This window comes from Chiloscyllium punctatum, chromosome 36, assembly GCF_047496795.1.
Source record: "Chiloscyllium punctatum isolate Juve2018m chromosome 36, sChiPun1.3, whole genome shotgun sequence".
Taxonomy (NCBI): Eukaryota; Metazoa; Chordata; class Chondrichthyes; order Orectolobiformes; family Hemiscylliidae; genus Chiloscyllium; species Chiloscyllium punctatum.
In genome coordinates this window covers 38,157,525-38,177,407 of record NC_092774.1, presented here as the reverse complement: position 1 = coordinate 38,177,407, position 19,883 = coordinate 38,157,525, and the positions used below count along the sequence as shown (strand labels likewise).

Here is a 19,883-nt window from a genome sequence, read left to right as displayed (position 1 = left end):
CGGTTGTTCAGTCAGTTGAGTTGGTTCTGCACTCAGATGAGACTGGATATTGATTTTTAATGGATCATAATTGAAACAACAGTGGAACACCTTCAATTCAAGGATTTTTGATGGGCAAATCGAACCTCGAAGAGATAATGTTCTTCCTTTAATAACGTTGGGTGACCCAAATTAGACATTTTTATTGATAGCTCCATAATCATATTCCTGCTGGATTTTTTTCTGGGCAAACAATTTCAGATGGGAGAAATTCTGTGTCCTGGGAAGGCAGTGAAATAAAATAAACGGTTGTTTAAAGCATTTTAACTGTGGACCCACGAGCTCTTGTCCATTAAATCTCTTTATTTGCAGAAATAGCCCGTGAAAATGTCCATGTCCCTTTAAAATACAGATTGCCCCCTTTTAGATATGACGACGTTTCGTTATTATGTAGAAATATCTGTTTAAATTGAGCCGTGAGCTTTCCCAATGTAGACAGGGCTCCTCGGAACGTGGCAGTGTCCCCCCTGCAGCTGCAGAGCGAGACAGGAGAGTTTGTTTTTGTGAATGAGCAGTTGTAGCGCGAGGTGTCTGTTACTTGGTGACGGTGAGGCTCCCCCGGCCCCGCCCATCCCCCTGAGCTGACGTCACGCGGGGGTGAAGGCGGTTGGGAGGAGAAGTCGCTCGAGCGGGGAAGGGGCGGCCGTTAGGAAAATGGCGCCGTGCGGCCCGGGGCAGACACCCGTCACTGGGCACCGCCGCTTTCCTGGTGCAGCTGCTGTGTCACGGCCACACCGCCCGGCTGTACAGCAGGCAGGAGCCGGTGACCATTCTGGAGGCGGATGGGGTTAAGGGCCTGTTTGGGAACCCGTCGGCCGCCTGGGTGGTGGAGTTCTACTGGTCGTGGGGCGGCCCCTGTGTCAACTCTGGGGCCACCTGGAAGGTACTGGGCCCGGGAGGTGAAAGGTGAGGCAGGTTGGGGGGGGGGACGGAGGGGAAGGAATGTGGGGCCTGTCCTGTCATAGTGACATTTTACACTCACTTTCCATCTGATTTTACTGGGGCTTGTGATTTTTACCCTTTTTTTAATCCTTGTGCTGTTTATCCTCACTTTTTAAAAAATCCTTCTGCTGTTTACTCTTGGTGTTACTTGTACAATTCCCGAGGGTAGTGTGGAGATACTAGTGAAGGAGATTATGCACCAGCATGTATATGTTATTCAGTCATTGAAGGGGCAGGACCTGTTGAGAATGGTTAGTAAAGCATGTGGTGTACGTAGCCTTGTTAACAAGGACATACAGTAGCTTGTAGTTTGTCAAAGTATGCTTCTCATAGAGTTGTACAGACCCTTTAGTCCAACCTGTCCATGCTGACCAGATATCCAAAATTAGTGTTGACAGTGTAGTGCTGGAAAAAACAGCAGGAATCAAAAGATTCCTAATGAAGTGCTTATGCCCGAAACGTCGATTCTCCTGCTCCTCGGGTGCTGCCTGACCTTCTGTGCTTTTACAGCACTACACTCTCTCTCCTCTGATTTCCAGCATCTGCAGTTCTCACTTTCTCCGAGTTGATTTCAACATTACTGTGAAGTCTCTTCCATGGATGCTTACCTGGAAGAAGTTCTCCTCCTCTGTCTACAAAGATCTGAGAGTCCCTCTCTCACTGTACCCCCCAAGTCCTCTCCTCTGCCCAGAATTTCTTCAGCCATGTCCTCAAGCAATTTGACTACCACAGCCATATCTCCTTTCTCATTGCTTGGCTATGGAACCATCTGATCCCACAATGGACTCCGGACCACATTCAGACCAACCCAGTTTGGACCTGAACAGGATACCCAGTACACACTACAAATCCGAAACCTTCAACAACAATTTTCTTTCTGGATCCTCCACTCCACACTATCAGCCATCTACTTTACCTGCAGTCAGTCCTGCCCAAGCTCAGAGCCTCACTTTTCCCAGAACTGCAACCAGATTCTACATCCTCAGAAAAGATTCCTGTTGAAGGGCTTATGCCCAAAATGTCAATTCTCCTGCTCCTCGGATGCTGCTTGACCTGCTGTGCTTTTCCAACACTCTCAACTCTGATCTCCGGCATCTGCAGTCCTCACTTTCTCTGAGATATCCTAAATTAATCTAGTCCCATTTGCCAGCACTTGGCTCATATCCCTCTAAACTCTTCCTATTCATATACCCATAAGATACCTTTTAAATGTTGTAATTGAACCAGCCTCCACCACTTCCTCTGGCAGCTCCTTCCAGACACGCACCACACTCTGCATGGAAACATTGCCCCTTACATGCCTTTTATATCTTTCCGCTCTCAACCTAAACCTATGCCCTCGAGTTCTGAACTTTACCGCTACACTGGGGAAAACACAAAGAGATTGAGCAGCCAGACAAAATGCCAAAACAGTAAAATGTCAAGCCATGTGGGGGAAAAAGAAATTGTGGCTCTACCCTTTTTTCTCCTCTCGGTATTTGGACACTTAAAATCTGTCAGTAACACTAGTATCACCACAGAGCATATTGCAGGGCGCATGTTCAGTGGTGTCACCAAAACATTGGGCATGTTCCTTGATGTTGGTAGAAAAGGCGCAAGATCTTCTTTTGATGGACCGATAAGGAGCACTGGAGAACCTGAAGGTGACTTGTCTTCTTGCCAATCAATGCTCCCCTACTGTCTGAAAGCAGAAGCTGGACCATGACCTTCTGGAGCTGCTGCTGCTCCACTCTCTCAGAATGAAGATTGAGCTTCAGCCCAGACTGCAACTTCCTTCCTCTGTCTAACATCTGTGAATACAACACTCTTTTCTCACCCCTTTTTTAATTAATTTTTCATTCTGGCGTTTAATTGTTGACTTGCAGCAACCGAAAGGAGAGGGAACAAATCCAGGGTGGGGGCAGACTCGGGGAAACGTTGGTCCAGATCTGTGTCTCAATTGGCAAAATAGACCGGCAGGAGGTTGGAAGAATGTAGCAAGCCAGGCAGCATCAGGAGGTGGAGAAGTCGATGTTTCAGGTGTAACCCTTGTTCCAGACTGGGGTTGGGTGTAGGGGAAGATGCAGAACAAGGGTGTGCTGGGGACAGGGTGGTGAAGTGGAGATAGCTGGAGACAGGTAGAGGGTACAACCTGGTTGATAAGTGGGTGGAAGGAATCTGGTTGGTGGCAAGGAAGAGTGGAATGGGAGGGACTGGGAAGGGAGTCGGTGATGGAAAGGGAGGTTATTTGAAATTGGAAAATGCAGTGTTGAGGCCTCCGGGTGTTGGTTGCCCAGGCAGCAGATGAGGTGTTGTTCCTTTAATTTACTGTTTGGTTCGTTGTGGAAATGCAGGAGGCCTGAGGTGATTATTTCAGGAAGGGAGTGGGAAGGGGAATTAAAATGGGTGGTGACTGGGAGGTCCATTCGGACTCTGCGGCTTCAGCTGTGGACCATTCCCCAAGTTGACGTTTGGTCTCCCTGATGTAGAGAAGACCATAATTGGCAAACACATGGCAAATACAGTAACGCAATTTGAAGTTATTGCCTTTGCTGTGAAAAAAACAAAGGAGGTGCATTGTTTAAATGGTGATATATTGGGATGTGGAGAATCTGCAGATACTAGAGATCAGAGTTGAAAAGTGTGGTGCTGGAAAAGCACAGCAGGTCAGGCCGCATCCAAGGAGTAGGAGAGTCCACGTTTTGGGCATGACCCCCTTCATCAGGAATGATGTATGGATGTACAAAGGGGGCTCAGTGTCTAGTAAACGCCAGTTGTCAGACAGGTGCAGCAAGCAATGAGCAAATCAAGTGGTATATTAGCAAGAGGAATTGAGTTCAGAATTGGGGATGTCTTCCTGCAGTTAGGGGCTCATTGAATATATTCAAGGCTAGCTTCACCTGATCTTTGAACAACAAAGAAGTGGATGTTTATGGGGGAAAGCAGAAAATGGTTTTAAGATCAGTACAGAACAGTTAGAGTCATACAACACAGAAACAGACCCTTCAGTCCAACTACTTCATGCTGACTATGTACTGAAACTAAACTAGTCTCACCTAGCTTGGCCCACATCCCTCAGAACTTTTCCTATTCATGTACTTATCCAAATGCCTTTTAAACGTTGTAACTGTACCTGCATCCACCACTTCCTCTGGACATTCATTCCACACAAACCACTCTTTAAAAAAAAATCATGCCCCTCATAACTTTTTAAACCTTTTCCTCTCCCCTTCAAAATTTGCTCTCTAATCTTGAAACCCCCACCCAAGGGAAAGGACCCCTGCCTTTCATCTCATCTGTCCCCTTCATGATTTTGTCAACCTCAATAAGGTCACTTCTCAATCTCCTGTGGTCCAGTAAAAACGAGTGTGGTGCTGGAAAAATACAGCAGGTCAGGCAACATCCGAGCAGCAGGAAAATCTACGTTTTGGGCATAAGTTCTGATGAAGGACATATCCCGAACCGTCGATTTTCCTGCTTTTCAGATGCTGCCTGACCTGTGCTTTTCTAGCACCGCACTCTGGACTCTGATCTCCAGCACCTGAAGCCCTCACTTACTTCCAGTGAAAACATCTCAGCCTATCCACCGAGATGGAGGTAGATTCATATCCAGTTCTGATCTGTTCAATGCTGGTCCAAGCTCGAAAGATCAAATGGCCTACTCCTGCTCCCAATTCTGACACTGTGTCCAGGACATCAACAGACCACGAGACATAGGAGCAGAAATAATGTTATTCTGTCCATCAGCTCTGCTCCATCATGGCTGATGAGTTTCTCAAACTCATTCTTCCACTTTCTCCCTGTAACGCTGAAGCCCCTTGATACTCAAGAACCAATCTGTCTCTGTCTTAAATTTTCTCAGTGACTTGTCCTCCACAGCCTTCTGTCGCAATGAATTCCATAGATTCACTGCTCTCCGGCTGATGAAGTTTCTCCTTGCCTCTATTCTGAAAGGTTTTCCCTTTACTCGAAGGCTGTGCCATCGAGTCCTAGTCTCTCCTACGAGTGGAAACATCTTCCCAATGTCCACTCTGGCCAGGCTGTTCAGTATTCTGTATGTTTCAATTAGATCCCCTTGAGTGTGGACCTGTTCATCGGAATGATCCAGACCCTTCAGGATGAGGTTCACCAAAGTAAAAATGGAGGGAGAGTGTGTGGGATGGAGATTTTCAGCTTCTCAGGAATAAGAGAGGAAAGAGAATTCACTATGAATTATGATTTATCGGATAGGCCAATGGGCTGAGGAATGGTAGATGGAGTTTAATTTAGAGAAATGTGAGGTGTTGCATTTTGGAAAGGCATTTTGAAGACAAAAACAGGGGAATATATTACGGGGAACAAAGAAATGGCAGAAGAATTAAATGGGTACTTCAGGTCTGTGTTCACTGGGGGAGACACAAGCAATCTCCCTGAGGTAACAGTGGCTGAAGGACCTGAACTTAAGGGAATTTATATTTGCCAGGATTTGGTGTTGGAGAGACTGTTAGGTCTGAAGGTTGATAAGTCTCCGGGGCCTGATGGTCTACATCCCAGGGCACTGAAGGAGGTGGCTCGGGGAACCGTGGATGTGTTGGTGATTGTTTTCCAGAGTTCGATCGATTTGGGGTCAGTTCCCGAGGATTGAAGGGTAGCTAATGTTATACCACTTTTTAAGAAAGGTGGGAGAGAGAAAACAGGAAATTATAGACCAGTTAGTCTGACCTCAGTGGTGGAAAAGATGCTGGAGTCTATTATAAAGGATAAAATTACTGCACATCTGGATAGTAGTAACAGGATAGGACAGAGTCAGCATGGATTTATGAAGGGGAAATCATGCTTGACTAATCTTCTGGAATTTTTTGAGGATGTAACTCTGAAGATGGAGGAGAGAGATCCAGTAGATGTAGTGAACCTGGACTTTCAGAAAGCTTTTGATAAAGTCCCACAGAGGCGGTTAGTGAGTAAAATTAGGGCGCATGGTATTGGGGGCAAAGTACTAGATTGGATTGAAAATTGGTTGGCTGATAGGAAACAAAGGGTAGTGATAAACTGCTCCATTTCGGAATGGCAGGCAGTGACCATTGGGTACCGCAGGGATCCATGCTGGGACCGCAGCTTTTTACAATATATGTTAATGATATAGACGATGGTATCAGCAAAAACATTAGCAAATTTGTTGATGATACAAAGCTGGGTGGCAGGGTGAAATGTGATGAGGATGTTAGGAGATTACAGGGTGACATGGACAAGTTAGGTGAGTTGGCAGATGCAGTTTAATGTGGATAAATATATGGTTCTCCACTTTGGTGGCAAGAACAGGAAGGCAGATTACTACCTGCAATGGAATCAATTTAGGTAAAGGGGCAGTACAGAGAGATTTGGGTGTTCTTGTACACCAGTCAATGAAGGCAAGCATGCAGGTACAGCAGGTAGTGAAGAAGGCTAATAGCATGCTGGCCTTCATAACAAGAGGGATTGAGTATAGAAGCAAAGAGGTTCTTCTGCAGCTGTACAGGGCCCTGGTGAGACCACACCTGGAGTACTGTGTGCAGTTCTGGTCTCCAAATTTGAGGAAAGACATTTTGGCTATTGAGGGAGTGCAGCGTAAGTTCACGAGGTCAATTCCTGGAATGGCGGGATTACCTTACACTGAAAGACTGAAGCATCTGGATTTGTATACCCTTGAGTTTAGAAGACTGAGAGGGGATCTGATTGAGACGTATAAGATTATGAAAGGATTGGACACTCTGGCAGCAGGAAACATGTTTCCGCTGATGGGTGAGTGCCGAACCAGAGGACACAGCTTAAAAATACAGGGTAGACCATTTAGGACAGAGATGAGGAGAAACGTCTTCACCCAGAGAGTGGTGGCTGTGTGGAATGCTCTGCCCCAGAGGGCAGTGGAGGCCCAGTCTCTGGATTCATTTAAGAAAGAGTTGGATAGAGCTCTCAAGGATAGTGGAATCAAGGGTTATGGAGATAAGGCAGGAAGAGGATACTGATTAGGAATGATCAGCCATGATCATATTGAACGGCGGTGCAGGCTAGAAGGGCAGAATGGCCTACTCCTGCACCTATTGTCTATTGTCTAAGGCAAATTGGGACAGGACTTATACACTAAATGGTCAGGTCCTGGGGAATGTTCCTGAACCAAGAGACAAGGAGTGTAGGTTCCTTTCCTTGAAAGTGAAATCACAAATAGAGATGGTAGTGAAGAAAGTGTTTGCTTTCCTTTATTGGTCAGTGGATTGAGTATAGGAGTTGGGAGGTATGCGGATGGACCTACTAGAGAAGGTGCAAACCTTGACTTACTCTTGGGAAATAAGGCAAGGCAGGTGACTGGGGTGTCAGTGGGAGAGCACTTTAGAGCCAGTGACCATAATTCTATTAGATTTAAAATAATGATGGAAAAGGATTGACCAGATTGTAAATTGGAGAAAGGCCAATTGTGACGGTATTAGGCAAGAACTTTTGAAAGCTGATTGGAGACAGATGTTCGCAGGTAAAGGGACGGCTGGAAAATGGGAAGCCTTCAGAAATGAGATAATGAGAATCCAGAGAGAGTATATTCCTGTTAGGGTGAAAGGAAAGGCTGGTAGGTACAAGGAATGCTGGATGATGAAAGAAATTGAGGGTTTGGTTAAGAAAAAGGAAGCATATGTTGTGTATAGTGAATCCTTAGAGTATAAAGGAAGTAGAAGTATACTTAAGAGGGAAATCAGGAGGGCAAAAAGTGGACACGAGATAGCTTTGGCAAGTAGAATTAAGGAGAATCCAAAGAGTTTTTACATATATATATATATATATATATATATATATATATATTAAGGACAAAAGGGTAACTAGGGAGAGAATAGGGCCCCTCAAAAGATCAGCATGGCGGTCTTTGTGTGGAGCCGCAGAAAATGGGGGAGATACTAAATTAGTGTTTTGCATCAGTATTTACTGTGGAAAAGGATATGGAAGATATAGATTGTAGGGAAATAGATGGTGACATCTTGTAAAATGTCCATATTACAGAGGAGGAAATGCTGCATGTCTTGAAACCACCTAAAAGTGGATAAATTCCCAGGACCTGATCAGGTGTACCCTAGAACTCTGTGGGAAGCTAGAGAAGTGATTGCTGGGCCTCTTGCTGAGATATTTGTATCATTGATAGTCAACAGGTGAGGTGCCGGAAGACTGGAGGTTGGCTAACGTGTTGCCACTGTTTAAGAAGGGTGGTAAGGACAAGCCATCACACTAGAGACCAGTGAGCCTAACATCAGTGGTGGGCAAGTTGTTGGAGGGAATCCAGAGGGACAGGATGAACATGTATTTGGAAAGGCAACGACTGATTAGGGATAGTCAGATTGACTTTTTTGAGGAAGTAACAAAGAGGATTGATGAGGGCAGAGTGGTAGATGTGATGTATATGGAATTCAGTAAGGCGTTCGACTTGGTTGCCCATGGGAGACTGATTAGCAAGGTTAGATCTCACGGAATACAGGGAGAACTCGCCATTTGGATACAGAACTGGCTCAAAAGGTAGAAGACGGAGGGTGGTGGTGGAGGATTGTTTTTCAGACTGGAGGCCTGTGACCAGTGGAGTGTCACAAGGATCAGTGCTGGGTCCTTTACTTTTTGTCATTTACATAAATGATTTTGGATGTAAGCATAAGAGGAACAGTTAGTAAGTTTGCAGATGACACCAAAATTGGAGGTGTAGTGGACAGCAAAGAGGGTTTCCTCAGATTACAACAGGATCTTGACCAGATGGGCCAATGGGCTGAGAAGTGGCAGATGTAATTTAATTCAGATAAATGTGAGGTGCTGCATTTTGGGAAAGCAAATCTTAGCAGGACTTGTACACTTCATGGTAAGGATCAACTAGGCAAAAGTGAGGACTGCAGATGCTGGAAACTCGAGTTTCGATCAGAGTGGTGCTGGAAAAGCACAGCAAGTCAGGCTGCATCCAAGGAGCAGGAAAATCGATGTTTCAGACAAAAGCCCTTCGTCAGGAATAAAGCTCTATTCCTGATGAAGAGCTTTTGCCCGAAACGTTGATTTTCCTGTTCCTCGGATGCTAACTGACCTGCTGTGCTTTTCCAGTGCCACTCTGATCTAAACACTTAATGGTAAGGTCCTAGGGAGTGTTGCTGAACAAAGAGACCTCGGAGTGCAGGTTCATAGCTCCTTGAAAGTGGAGTTGCAGGTAGATAGGATAGTGAAGAAGGCGTTTGGTCTGCTTTCCTTTATTGGTCAGAGTATTGAGTACAGGAGTTGGGAGGTCATGTTGCGGTTGTACAGGACATTGGTGAGGCCACTGTTGGAATATTGTGTGCAATTCTGGTCTCCTTCCTATCTGGAAGATGTTGTGAAACTTGAAAGGGTTCAAAAAAGATTTACAAGCATGTTGCCAAAGTTTGAGCTATGGGAGAGGCTGAACAGGCTGGGGCTGTTTTCCCTGGAGAGTTGGAGGTTGAGGGGTGACATTAGAGGTTTACAAAATTATGAGCGGCATGGATAGGGTAAATAGACTAAGTCTTTTCCCTGGGGTCGGGGAGTCCAAAACTAGAGGGCATTCCTTTTGGGTGAGAGGGGAAAGATATAAAAGAGATCTAAGGGGCAACCTTTTCACGCAGAGGGTGGTACGTGTATGGAATGAACTGCCAGAGGAAGTGGTGGAGGCTGATATAATTGTAACATTTAAAAGGCATTTGGATGAATAGGAAGGGTGTGGAGGGATATGGGCTGGGTGCTGGTAGGTGGGACTCGATTGTGTTGGGATATCTGGACGGGTTGGACTGAAGGGTCTGTTTCCATGCTGTACATCTCTATGACTCTTATGATAATTGGTAAACAAGTTAAGCCATAAAGGTTAGGTCATCTTTATCTTGAGATACAAAGGACTTGCAGCTTACAGAGTGTGGTTAGTACTTTCTCATTGGTCTACTTCTGCATTCTAGTGGTTTTAGTCGTTAGTTGTTTATACTGCTATAGACACAAGCAGCAGCTCGTCACGTAGCAATGCAGAAGCCATCTTGTGCAGCTCCTTCAGCCATTTTATCCTACCTTCCAGGGGCCCCATATCCTCTCACTCTCCCTCCATTCTCACTTTGTTGAACCGACTCCCTGCTGGACCTCATCCTGAAGGGTCTGGTTCTTGCTGATTAACAAGTGTCACAAAGGTAGTACCTTTTTTTCCTAAAAGATGTTCCTTGACTCAAGGAGACTGTGTCTTTGACTTTTTTCCCAGAGGGGTAATAAACTGGGTCAATCTCCGATCAGTCTGGTTTGGTACAGAGACGAAAAGGATTTTAAGAGGCCTTTTGTTTACATGTAAACTGATGAGATTTCAGGCTACCGTGGTTATATTTTAGAAGTGACCTGTATTAAAAAAAAGGGGCGTAGTCAGCTCTCGAACTGGTTGGAAGTTCAACAGGGAGCTTTTCTTTTCTGCCTCTCAACTTCAATCTGTAGGCATGTGTTCTACTTATACTGGTTTTCAAATTGAGTTTGCTTATTGGGACTGTTGTATATATTCGAACAGCATAATTAAGTCTAGTTGGATAGGTTGAGTTCTGTAGGGGTTCTTTATTCTGATCTTTGTGTTTAATTGTGTAAGTTTGTGAATAATTATTGTCTGTTTTAAAATCTAGTAATCAACCAAGCTAACTTCAGTTAATTTTTACTGTACACTTAGCGAAACAAATTGCAAAGCTATGATGTGGGGCTGCCTGCTTAAGAATGTTTTGCGTGGTCCGGTTTAGTCCATAACACAGGCCCCCACACAGGGGTGATCTAATTGAAACATACCGAACACTGAACGGCCTGGGCAGAGTGGACATTGGGAAGATGTTTCCACTGACAGAAGAGACTAGAAACCGAGGCCACAGCCTTCGAGTAAAGGGAAGACCTTTTTAGAACAGAGACAAGGAGGAACCTTTCAACCAGAGAGTGGCGAATCTATTGAATTCATTGCCACAGAAGGCTGTGCAGGCCAGGTCACTGACGATATTTAAGACTGAGATAGATAGGCTCTTGAGTATCAAGGGGATTGAGAGTTACGGGGAGAAAGCGGGAGAATGGGATTGAGAAACTTATCAGCCATGATTGAATGGTATGAAGATACCTGATGGGCTGAATAGCCTAATTTTGTGCTCCAATGTTTTATGGTCTCTTGCTGTCCTTAGACTCATGAGGGTGAGAATTGGGACAGGAGTAGGCCATGTGGTCTTTCGGGCCTGCACCAGCATTGAACAGATCATAACTGGATATGAATATACCTACATCTAGGTGGATATGCTGGGACATTTTTCACTGCAGCACAAGAAATTGAGAGGTGACCTTAGTTTATAAAGTCAGGAAGGGGTATTGATGAGGTGCATGGCAGATGCTGTTTCCTTCGGGTGGGGGTTTCAAGATTAGGGAGTACATTTTTAAGGTGAGGAGAAAGATTTAAAAAAAGACATGAAGAGCACCTTTTTTCTTTTGGTTTATGTGTGGAATCGCCCTTTTTCAATGTCCTGAGGAAATGGTGGATGCAGGAACTGTCAACATTTAAAAGATATTTGGATAAGTACATTAATAGGAAAGGTTTGGAGGGATATAGGTCAAACTAGATGGGACTAGTTTAGTTTGTGAATGTAGTCAGCATGGACTAGTTGGACTGAAGGGTCTGTTTCTGTTCTGTATTACTTTGTAACTATTCTGTACTGGTCTTAAAAACTTTTTAAAAAACTTTCCCCCATCACCATCCACTTTGTTCAAAAATCAGATGAACTCAGCCTTGAATATATTCAATGACCCTTCACAACTGCAGGAAGACATCCCCACTTCTGAACTCGACTCCTCTTGCTAATATATCACTTGCCTTGCTGATTGCTTGTTTCACCTGTCTGACAATTGGCATTGACTAGTGTAGAAGGACGCTGAGCTGAAAATATGTTGCTGGAAAAGCGCAGCAGGTCAGGCAGCATCCAAGGAGCAGGAGAATCGCCGTTTCGGGCATGAGCCCTTCTTCAGGAATGAGGAGAGTGTGCCAAGCAGGCCAAGATAAAAGGTAAAGAGGAGGGACTTGGGAGAGGGGCATTGGAAATGCGATAGGTGGAAGGAGGTTAAGGTGAGGTGATAGGCCGGGGTGGGGGTGAAGAGGTCAGGAAGAAGATTGCAGGTTAGGAAGGTGGTGCTGAGTTCGAGGTTTGGGACTGAGACAAGGTGGGGGGAGGGGAAATGAGGAAACTGGAGAAATCGGAGTTCATCCCTTGTGGTTGGAGAGTTCCTAGGCAGAAGATGAGGCACTTTTCCTCCAGCTGTTGTGTTGCTATGGTCTGGTGATGGAGGAGTCCAAGGACCTGCATGTCCTTGGTGGAGTGGGAGGGGGAGTTGAAGTGTTGAGCCACAGGGTGGTTGGTCCGGGTGTCCCAGAGGTGTTCTCTGAAACGTAGGCGGCCTGTAGAAGGCCTTTTGTACATCCACACATCATTCCTGATGAAGGGCTCATGTCTGAAATGTTGACTCTCCTGGTCCTCGAATGCTGTCTGACCTGCTGTGCTTTTCCAGCGCCACACTGACTCTTAATCTCTAGCGTCTGTAGTCCTCACTTCCTTTACATCCCAATGTGTCACTTTTAACAATGCAACTCCTTTCTGCTTTTTATTCCACAGTAAAGGCTATATTATCACATTGTGGTAATGCAATTGCCATGAGTTTGCCAACTGAGAACAGACCTGGACCAACGTTTCCGTAGTCCGTCCCCTCCCTGGATTCATTCCCTTTCCTTTCACTTGCTGTAAGTCAACAATTGAAGCCCAGAATGCAAAACAAGAAACGGAAAAGAGAGTGCTGTACCTCACAGATGTTGGACAGAGGAATGAAGTTGCAGTCTGGGGTGAAGCTCAACCATTGTTCAGGGAGAGAGTAGCAGCTTCCAAAGCTCATTGTCCAACTTCTGCATTCAGAGAATGGGGGAGCTCTGAATGGCAGGAGGTCCAGTCTCTTTCCGGTCCTCCAGGGCTCTCTATTGGTCCATCAAAAGAAGGTCGCAAACCGTTTGTGCGGAAATCCAGGAGTATGCACAGATTTTTGCTGACACCGAAGAGCATAAGCAGTCCGTTGCTGACTCTGTCACTCTTGTTCTACATAGTTGGAACCTATATCATAAGACTAGGAATACGCCATTCACCCATTACAGCCTGTACTCAACTGTGACCCAACTGCGTATATTTCAAGGCAGGTTCAGAAAGGTGCCTGCAGCTTTTTAATAAAATTGAAGATGCTTTAATGATGTTTCTGAAGATATGATTTTAGCTATTCTTCATTTTAAAGACCAGCCATTTCTCATACACCCCCATCTCTCCTATAGACTCATCAACATCCATTCTCTCTCTCTCTCTCTCTCTCTCTCTCTCTCTCTTCTTAGAAAGTCTTGATACAGCAATCAAAGGAGTCTTGAGGCATAAGAAAGAACTGGGGGGAAAAAGGGAAAGAGAATGGCTGGGGGTCGAGAGAGAGAAAATGGACAGGGATTGGGGGGACAGGGAGAGAATGGACAGCGGGCAGTGACACCACAAACCCCACCTTTCCCAGGACCACAGCAGTCACTTCTCAATCTACATGTGGCCATGGCAGCAGAATCATATAATCCCTGCAGGCCATTTGGCCCATCTAATTCACACCAAACTTCCAAACAGCATCCCACCAGACCAACTCACCTACCATATAGCTCTGCAGCTCCCCCTGGCTTACCCACCCTAAACTGCAAATTATTGGACTGTTGGTTGAAACCACAGCACCCAGAGGTAAACCATGCACAAAGTCCACACAGGCAGTCCCCAGAGGCTGGAATCAAACCCAGGTCCCTGGTGCAGAGAGGAAGCAGCACTAGCCACAGAGTCATTGTGCTGCCCATAGCTTTGGGGTTCTGCTTTGTCTTTGTAGCTTCTGACTGGCTGTCTTTTCCTGACATTGTTGGACCACACTCACTGCAGCCTCCCTTTCCCACTTCTCCAGCCCTGAGCATGTTGGTTCCTGAATCCTGATGCCATCTGGCCTCCTGCTGCCAACTGCAGAGAACAGAGACGATCTGTCACTATTCTGTCTCTTACCACCACCTTCCCCCCACCCCCCCCCAACTTTGTTCTTCCTCCCACCACCCAGCCAGTTAGCTCCCCCCCCCTTGCAGCCCTCTCTGATCCCCTTTACCTGCGTGATTCACACTCTCACCCACCTGATCCTGTCCACTGACCCAATGAGAAGGCTCTGTCTGGAGATGAATGACCATCACCCGGAATAAAATGCTGGTTAATTTTCCCCCTGATGCATATGCAGCCTGGCTTCCAGCTCCAACTCTGATCCAAAGTCTTCCAGCATGTGTTTGCTCTCATCCAGAGCCTCCCACCTTCTGCAAAGCAAAAGACAAGTCCCACCCTGCACTCTCCAACGAGTGTTGTGTAACTGCTCAATTGTTTTTAGTGGCCGAGCAGAGGCTGATCCTGCTCCACAGCTACTCAATGAAGAAGCAGTGCTCTGAAAGCTCGTGCATCCAAATAACCTGGACTATAACCTGGTGCTTTTTAACTTTACCCACCCCAGTCCAATACTGGCTCCTCCACATCGTTTCTCGTGAACACGGCCCACACACTTTACTGCTGCCAGGAAACTTTACACTGCTGAGGAAATGGTGCAGTACCTGCACTCCTGAAAAATTTACAATTTCTAACAATAGTATCTACTCATTCACTGCTCCATCTGATACATGACATTGGAAACCTAGTGCAGGAGGCTGGAAGAAATGAGCAGCTTTAAAACAAAAACCATTTGGAGCTCAAAGCTTTGAATGAGAGCCTGAGCCCAACGTTAAGTTCAGGTAACTTTTATTGTGACCCAACTTTGTTACAGCTTCAGATTCCCCCCAGCAAAAAGGCATAGAAAAAGTAGGGTTTTTAAAAAAACACTCAAGGTCAAAGCGCACACACTCTCCCCACCCAACACCACTACCAACCCCTCCAACCCATTGCTCCTTCAGTCCTCCTGCGATGGCATGTGAACTCGCTGGTGGCTCCGCAGGTTGAAGGAGCGGGTGAAACCCTTCCCACACCGAGAGCAGGTGAAGGGCCTCTCCCCCGTGTGGACCCGCTGATGGGTCAGCAGGTGGGAGGAACTGTTGAAGGCCTTCCCGCACTCGGGGCAGCTGAAGGGTCTCTCCCCCGTGTGGACACGCCGGTGGGTCAGCAGGTTGGAGGAGTTGCTGAAGGCTTTCCCGCACTCTAAGCAGCTGAAAGGCCTTTCACCCGTGTGGACCCGTTGGTGGTTCAGCCTGTAGGAGGAACTGCTGAAGGCCTTCCCACACTCGGGGCAGCTGAAGGGCCTTTCCCCGGTGTGGACCCGCCTGTGGGCCAGCAGGGCAGAGGAATAGCTGAAGGCCTTCCCACACTCTGGGCAGGAGAACGGCCTCTCCCCCGTGTGGACCCGCTGGTGCTTCAGCAGGTCAGAGGATTTGCTGAAGGCCTTCCCGCAGTCAGGACAGCTGAAGGGCCTTTCTCCTGTGTGGACCCGCCGGTGGGTCAGTAGGGCAGAGGAATCACCGAAGGCCTGCCCGCAGTCAGGGCAGGAGAATGGCCTCTCCCCTGTGTGGACCCGCTGGTGCTTCAGCAGGTCGGAGGAATTGCTGAAGGCCTTCCCACACTCTGAGCAGCTGAAGGGCCTCTCGCTTGTCTGGACCCACTTGTGGGTCAGCAGGGCGATGGAATTCATGAAGGCCTTGCCGCACTCAGGGCAGCTGAATGGCCTCTCCCCTCTGTGGACCTGGTGGTGCTTTAGCAGGTCGGAGGATTTGCTGAAGGCCTTCCTACACACTGGACAGGAGAACGGCCTCTCCCCGGTGTGGCTGGGCTGATAAGTCTCCGGGGCAGACGGGGCACGAAAGCTTTTCCCACAGTTACCACACTTCCATGGTTTCTCCATTGCTGAAGCTTCAGCTGTATGCAAACACATGTTACAGCCCCTCCCTGCTGTGAATTCCTGTTTTCAGGCCGTATAGCTGTTACACGCTCCACGCTCAGTGCACTGCAACAGTAGGGTCTCTCATCAAGTCCCACTAATGCTGAAAAAGTACTCAAACAAAAACCAAAAAGCTTGTTTCCTTCTCACAGAATCATAGTTGAAAATTGTTGCGGTCCTGATGGATTGGGTGACTGTCAAGACATTGATGTCAAAGTGAGGACTGCAGTCGCTGGAGAGTCAGAGTCAAAAAACGCAGCACTGGAAAAGCACAGCAAGTCAGGAAGCTTCCGAGCAGCAGGAGAGTCAATGTATCTGGCATAACGCTTACACCTGTTCATTTTGAAACTTCTGTCTTCAGATCTTCAAATACGCTGCAAAAAGAAATAATAAAATTCATCACTGTCAGTGCAGGGTAGAAATTCAGAACAAGCAATTCTACTTTCAGCAGAATATTCTTTTCTTGTTCCACAAAAATTGAAAACACCATCCCACTCTCTCTCCCCCTCTGTTCTCACTCTGCTCTAACTAATTTTTACAGGGAAACCAACAAGGTGACTTTGTCACTGTATAAGTTTAAAATTAATATGAAAGTAGTCTTCGATAAGCTGTTGGCACTTAGAAGTTGACAAGGCACTGGGACTCGATGAAATGTATCCAAGGATCTTGAAGAAAGGGACGACAGAAATTGTGGGAGCACTCACCATAATTCAACGGTCCTCCATGGAATTGGAGGAAGTGACTGAAAAACTGCAAACATTGTAGCCTTGTTTAAGAAAGGTTGTAAACATATACTCAGCAATGACAGGGCAGCCAGTTTAAATTTGGTGGAAAAGCAGAAATAGTTATTCTGGTCAAAATTTGTAGTTTTATGGAGAAAGGTGGATTAGGAAGAGTCAGCGTGGGATTGCTGAAGGGGACATTGCATTTAACTAACTTGATGGTCTTTTTTGCAGAAGTTACAGGCTTGACGAGGATAACACCTCAGCTCTCCTCTTTGTTATCCATCCTGGCTGTCCTAGGGAGTCTGGTACACCTACAGCCTTGACGTTATGCTGAATTTGAGGGGATTAAAGCACCAAAGTGAGACTTCAAATTACTTGGCTACACGGGTTTTGCTATCGTATCTCTCCCATAAAGGCTGACAGAACAGGCTGTGAGCAGGAGTCTGCTGGGCACCACCTTCATTAATCAAAAGGGAAAGAGCTATTGATTCAGCACCTCAGTAAATCTTGAGGCAGTCTTGGCTCCTATGCACATGTTGGGATACATGTAAGGAGATGTTTATATTTTGCTTCTGTACTTAGAATTCATAAATTGAAGCCAGTGTACATTTAAAAAATATTCAAGATCAAAGTACAGAGGAGATCAATATTATACAACAATCCAACAACCCCGTCCCAGGACAACATGCGCCTGACCCTCACAAAGATGGCGGCCGGTTGCCCGGACAACCCGAGAGCTCCTTCGCCGGTGAAGTAAACACTGGGGCCTGTGGGGCTTCTATTGGAGGCCTCAGGCCTCCCCCTAGGAGTTTATAAACTCCCCAGTCTCCCTCCTCCCGCGGTTCCCAATCCTACCCTGTCTCACTGTCTCCTCTCCCCGGGGGCAGGAGCCAGGTCTTGGCGCTCGGGCCTGGCGACCTCCCCGGGATGTTTCTGAAACCTGGTCCTGTTCTGAAGGAGGATCACCGGGACCCGAAACCCGTCCTCACATTCCTCCCGACACGAGCTGCCGGACCTGCTCAGCTTTTCCAGCGGCTCCTGTTCTTGTTCCTTCATCCGCCGGCGCCATTCCTCTCCCACACTCAGTAACACGGTCTTTGTCCCATTGCACATGCGCCAAGTCACAGGGGGCGGGGTCCCTCCTGGTGATGTCATCACCCGCCGAAGTGGCGCGGTTGGAGGAGTCCTCCAAGAATTCGAAGACAATGGGGGCGGGGCGATCGTTTTCCCCGCCCTCAGCCACTTGAAAGGTGGGTTTCTTTTAAGTTTGAACGTATTTTCTTTCAATTTTCAGAAATGTTATTCCAGACCTCTGGAAAGCTGAAGCATTGAAAAACTTTCAGACATAAACAAACGGATACGAATAAAATCAATAAAAATAGGTAAGGTAAATTGCCAAATAAACCCAGCACAAAATATCAAAAAGAATAGCAAGAGCTTCTATTGGTATGCTGAAGGGAATAAAATCGCTGAAGTAAATGTTGGTCCCTTGGAAGGTAATACCGCTGAGTTAATGGGGAACACTAAAATAGCAGAGATGCTAAATCAAAACTTTCCTCTGCTTTCACATTGGAGGACAGCAATACTATCCCTATTGGAACAGGCAAGTCAGAGGCTGTAGAAAGGGTAGAACTGAAACAATCAACGTCGATAGGTACACTATCAGGATTGAGGGTGGACAGGTCCCCTGGGCCTAATGGCCCACATTCTCATGTACTAAAGGAAGTGGATACGTTAGTTACAATATTCAAAAATTCCTTGGACCTAAGAAAGATTCATTGAGTTTATTGAAGACTGAGATAGGTAGATTCTTGATTGTCAAGGTTACGAAGAGAAAGCGCTAGAAAGGAGTTGACTTCAGCCATGATTGGATGAAGGAGCAGACTTGCTGGGCCGAATGGCCTCATTTCTGCTCTGATATCTTATGAATCCACTGGAATGGGAAAATACTAATGTAACACCTGTATTCAAAAAGGGAGAGAGGCAATATGTGAGAAATTGCAGACCAGTTAGTTCAATAGCTGTTAATGGGAAGTTGTTAGAATCAATTATCAAGGAAGCAATATCAGGATGTTTGGAAAGTCAAAACTCTTTAGATAGCTCCTTTCAAACTACCACCGTGAAGAAGGTCAAGAGCAGCAGTTACATGGGAGACCATTACCTGCAAGTTCTGTTCAAAGACACTCTCTACTGAAGCAGCACACTCATCTCAACAGACAGAGATTACAAAGATAAAGGTGGGAGAAACCATTGGAGAGATTTGAAGACTAAAATAAGAATTAAAAAATTTGGTTGTTGATTGAATGGGCACCAGCACAGGTCAGTGGACACATGAGCCACAGAGGAATGAGAATTGTTGCCATGAAACAAGAGCAAAGTCTTAGATGATTTCAAGTTTACAGAAGGGCAAATGTGTAAAATTATTGATTGCATCATTGAAGTAGTCAAGCCTGGAGGTAAGGAAGGGACCAAAGATGATTCCAGCAGCAAAAGCTACTTTGAGAATGGGACAGGCTCGAATGAGATGACAGAGGCGGATACAGGAGGCTTTGTGCTGGCACAGGTCAGAAGCTCCTCTCAGAATCCAATGCAACAAGTTATGAACAGCCTGGCTGAATCTGAGAGTTATAAGGGAGAGGGAGATGGAGGCAGTAGCTCAGGAATGAAGATGGATGCAAAAACTGGAAAGCAGTAGCTTCATCCTTCCCAGTGTTTAATTGGAGTGGATCCATCAATATGAAGAATCTCAGAAACCAGAATGGACCATGAAACTGGTGAGTTTTGAGAAGGTTTGTAGCTCATGGTGAGGTTCTGGATGTAGGTTTGCTCGCTGAGCTGGAAGGTTCAATTTCCTCACTGTACTAGGTAACATCTGCAGTGAGCCTCCAGATGAAGCACCAGTGGTGTAGCTCACTTTCTATTTAGATGTTTGGGTTTCTTTGGGTCAGCGATGCCATTTCCTGTGGTGGCATCATTTCGTATGGCGATGTCATTTCCTGTTCTTTTTCAGGGGGGTGTAAATGGGATCCAAGTCAATGTATTTGTTGATAGAATTCTGGTTGGAATGTGATGCTTCTAGGAATTCTCGTGCGTGTCTTGGTTTGGCTTGTCCTGGGATGGATGTGTTGTGCCAGTCGAAGTGATGTCCTTCCTTATGCATATGTAAGGATACTAGGGATAGTGGGTGATGTCTTTTTGTGGCTAGTTGATGTTCATATATCCTAGTGGCTAGTTTTC

General features: G+C 46.2%; 1 protein-coding gene and 1 long non-coding RNA gene across 3 annotated transcripts; one reads left to right on the top strand and one right to left on the bottom strand.

Moving 5' to 3' along the window:
• The first annotated feature begins 485 nt into the window (after nucleotides 1-485).
• On the top strand, nucleotides 486-13,204 carry LOC140460412 (uncharacterized). The gene is made up of 3 exons (XR_011954076.1): nucleotides 486-945; nucleotides 2,569-2,773; nucleotides 12,588-13,204. It is a non-coding gene; the product is annotated as an uncharacterized lncRNA (long non-coding RNA).
• A 1,652-nt stretch (nucleotides 13,205-14,856) lies between these two features.
• LOC140460411 (uncharacterized) lies at nucleotides 14,857-17,774 on the bottom strand. 2 transcript variants are annotated; one of them, XM_072554953.1, is made up of 2 exons: nucleotides 17,662-17,774; nucleotides 14,857-16,295 (listed from the first exon to the last, which is right to left on the bottom strand). In XM_072554953.1, exon 2 carries the CDS (start codon nucleotides 15,913-15,915, stop codon nucleotides 14,944-14,946), a length of 972 nt encoding a protein of 323 aa, XP_072411054.1. In that variant the 5' UTR covers nucleotides 15,916-16,295; nucleotides 17,662-17,774; the 3' UTR covers nucleotides 14,857-14,943. The 2 variants fall into 2 exon arrangements, with proteins under 2 accessions (XP_072411054.1, XP_072411053.1); XM_072554952.1 differs by lacking the exon at nucleotides 17,662-17,774 and adding an exon at nucleotides 17,502-17,655.
• Nucleotides 17,775-19,883: the final 2,109 nt, after the last annotated feature.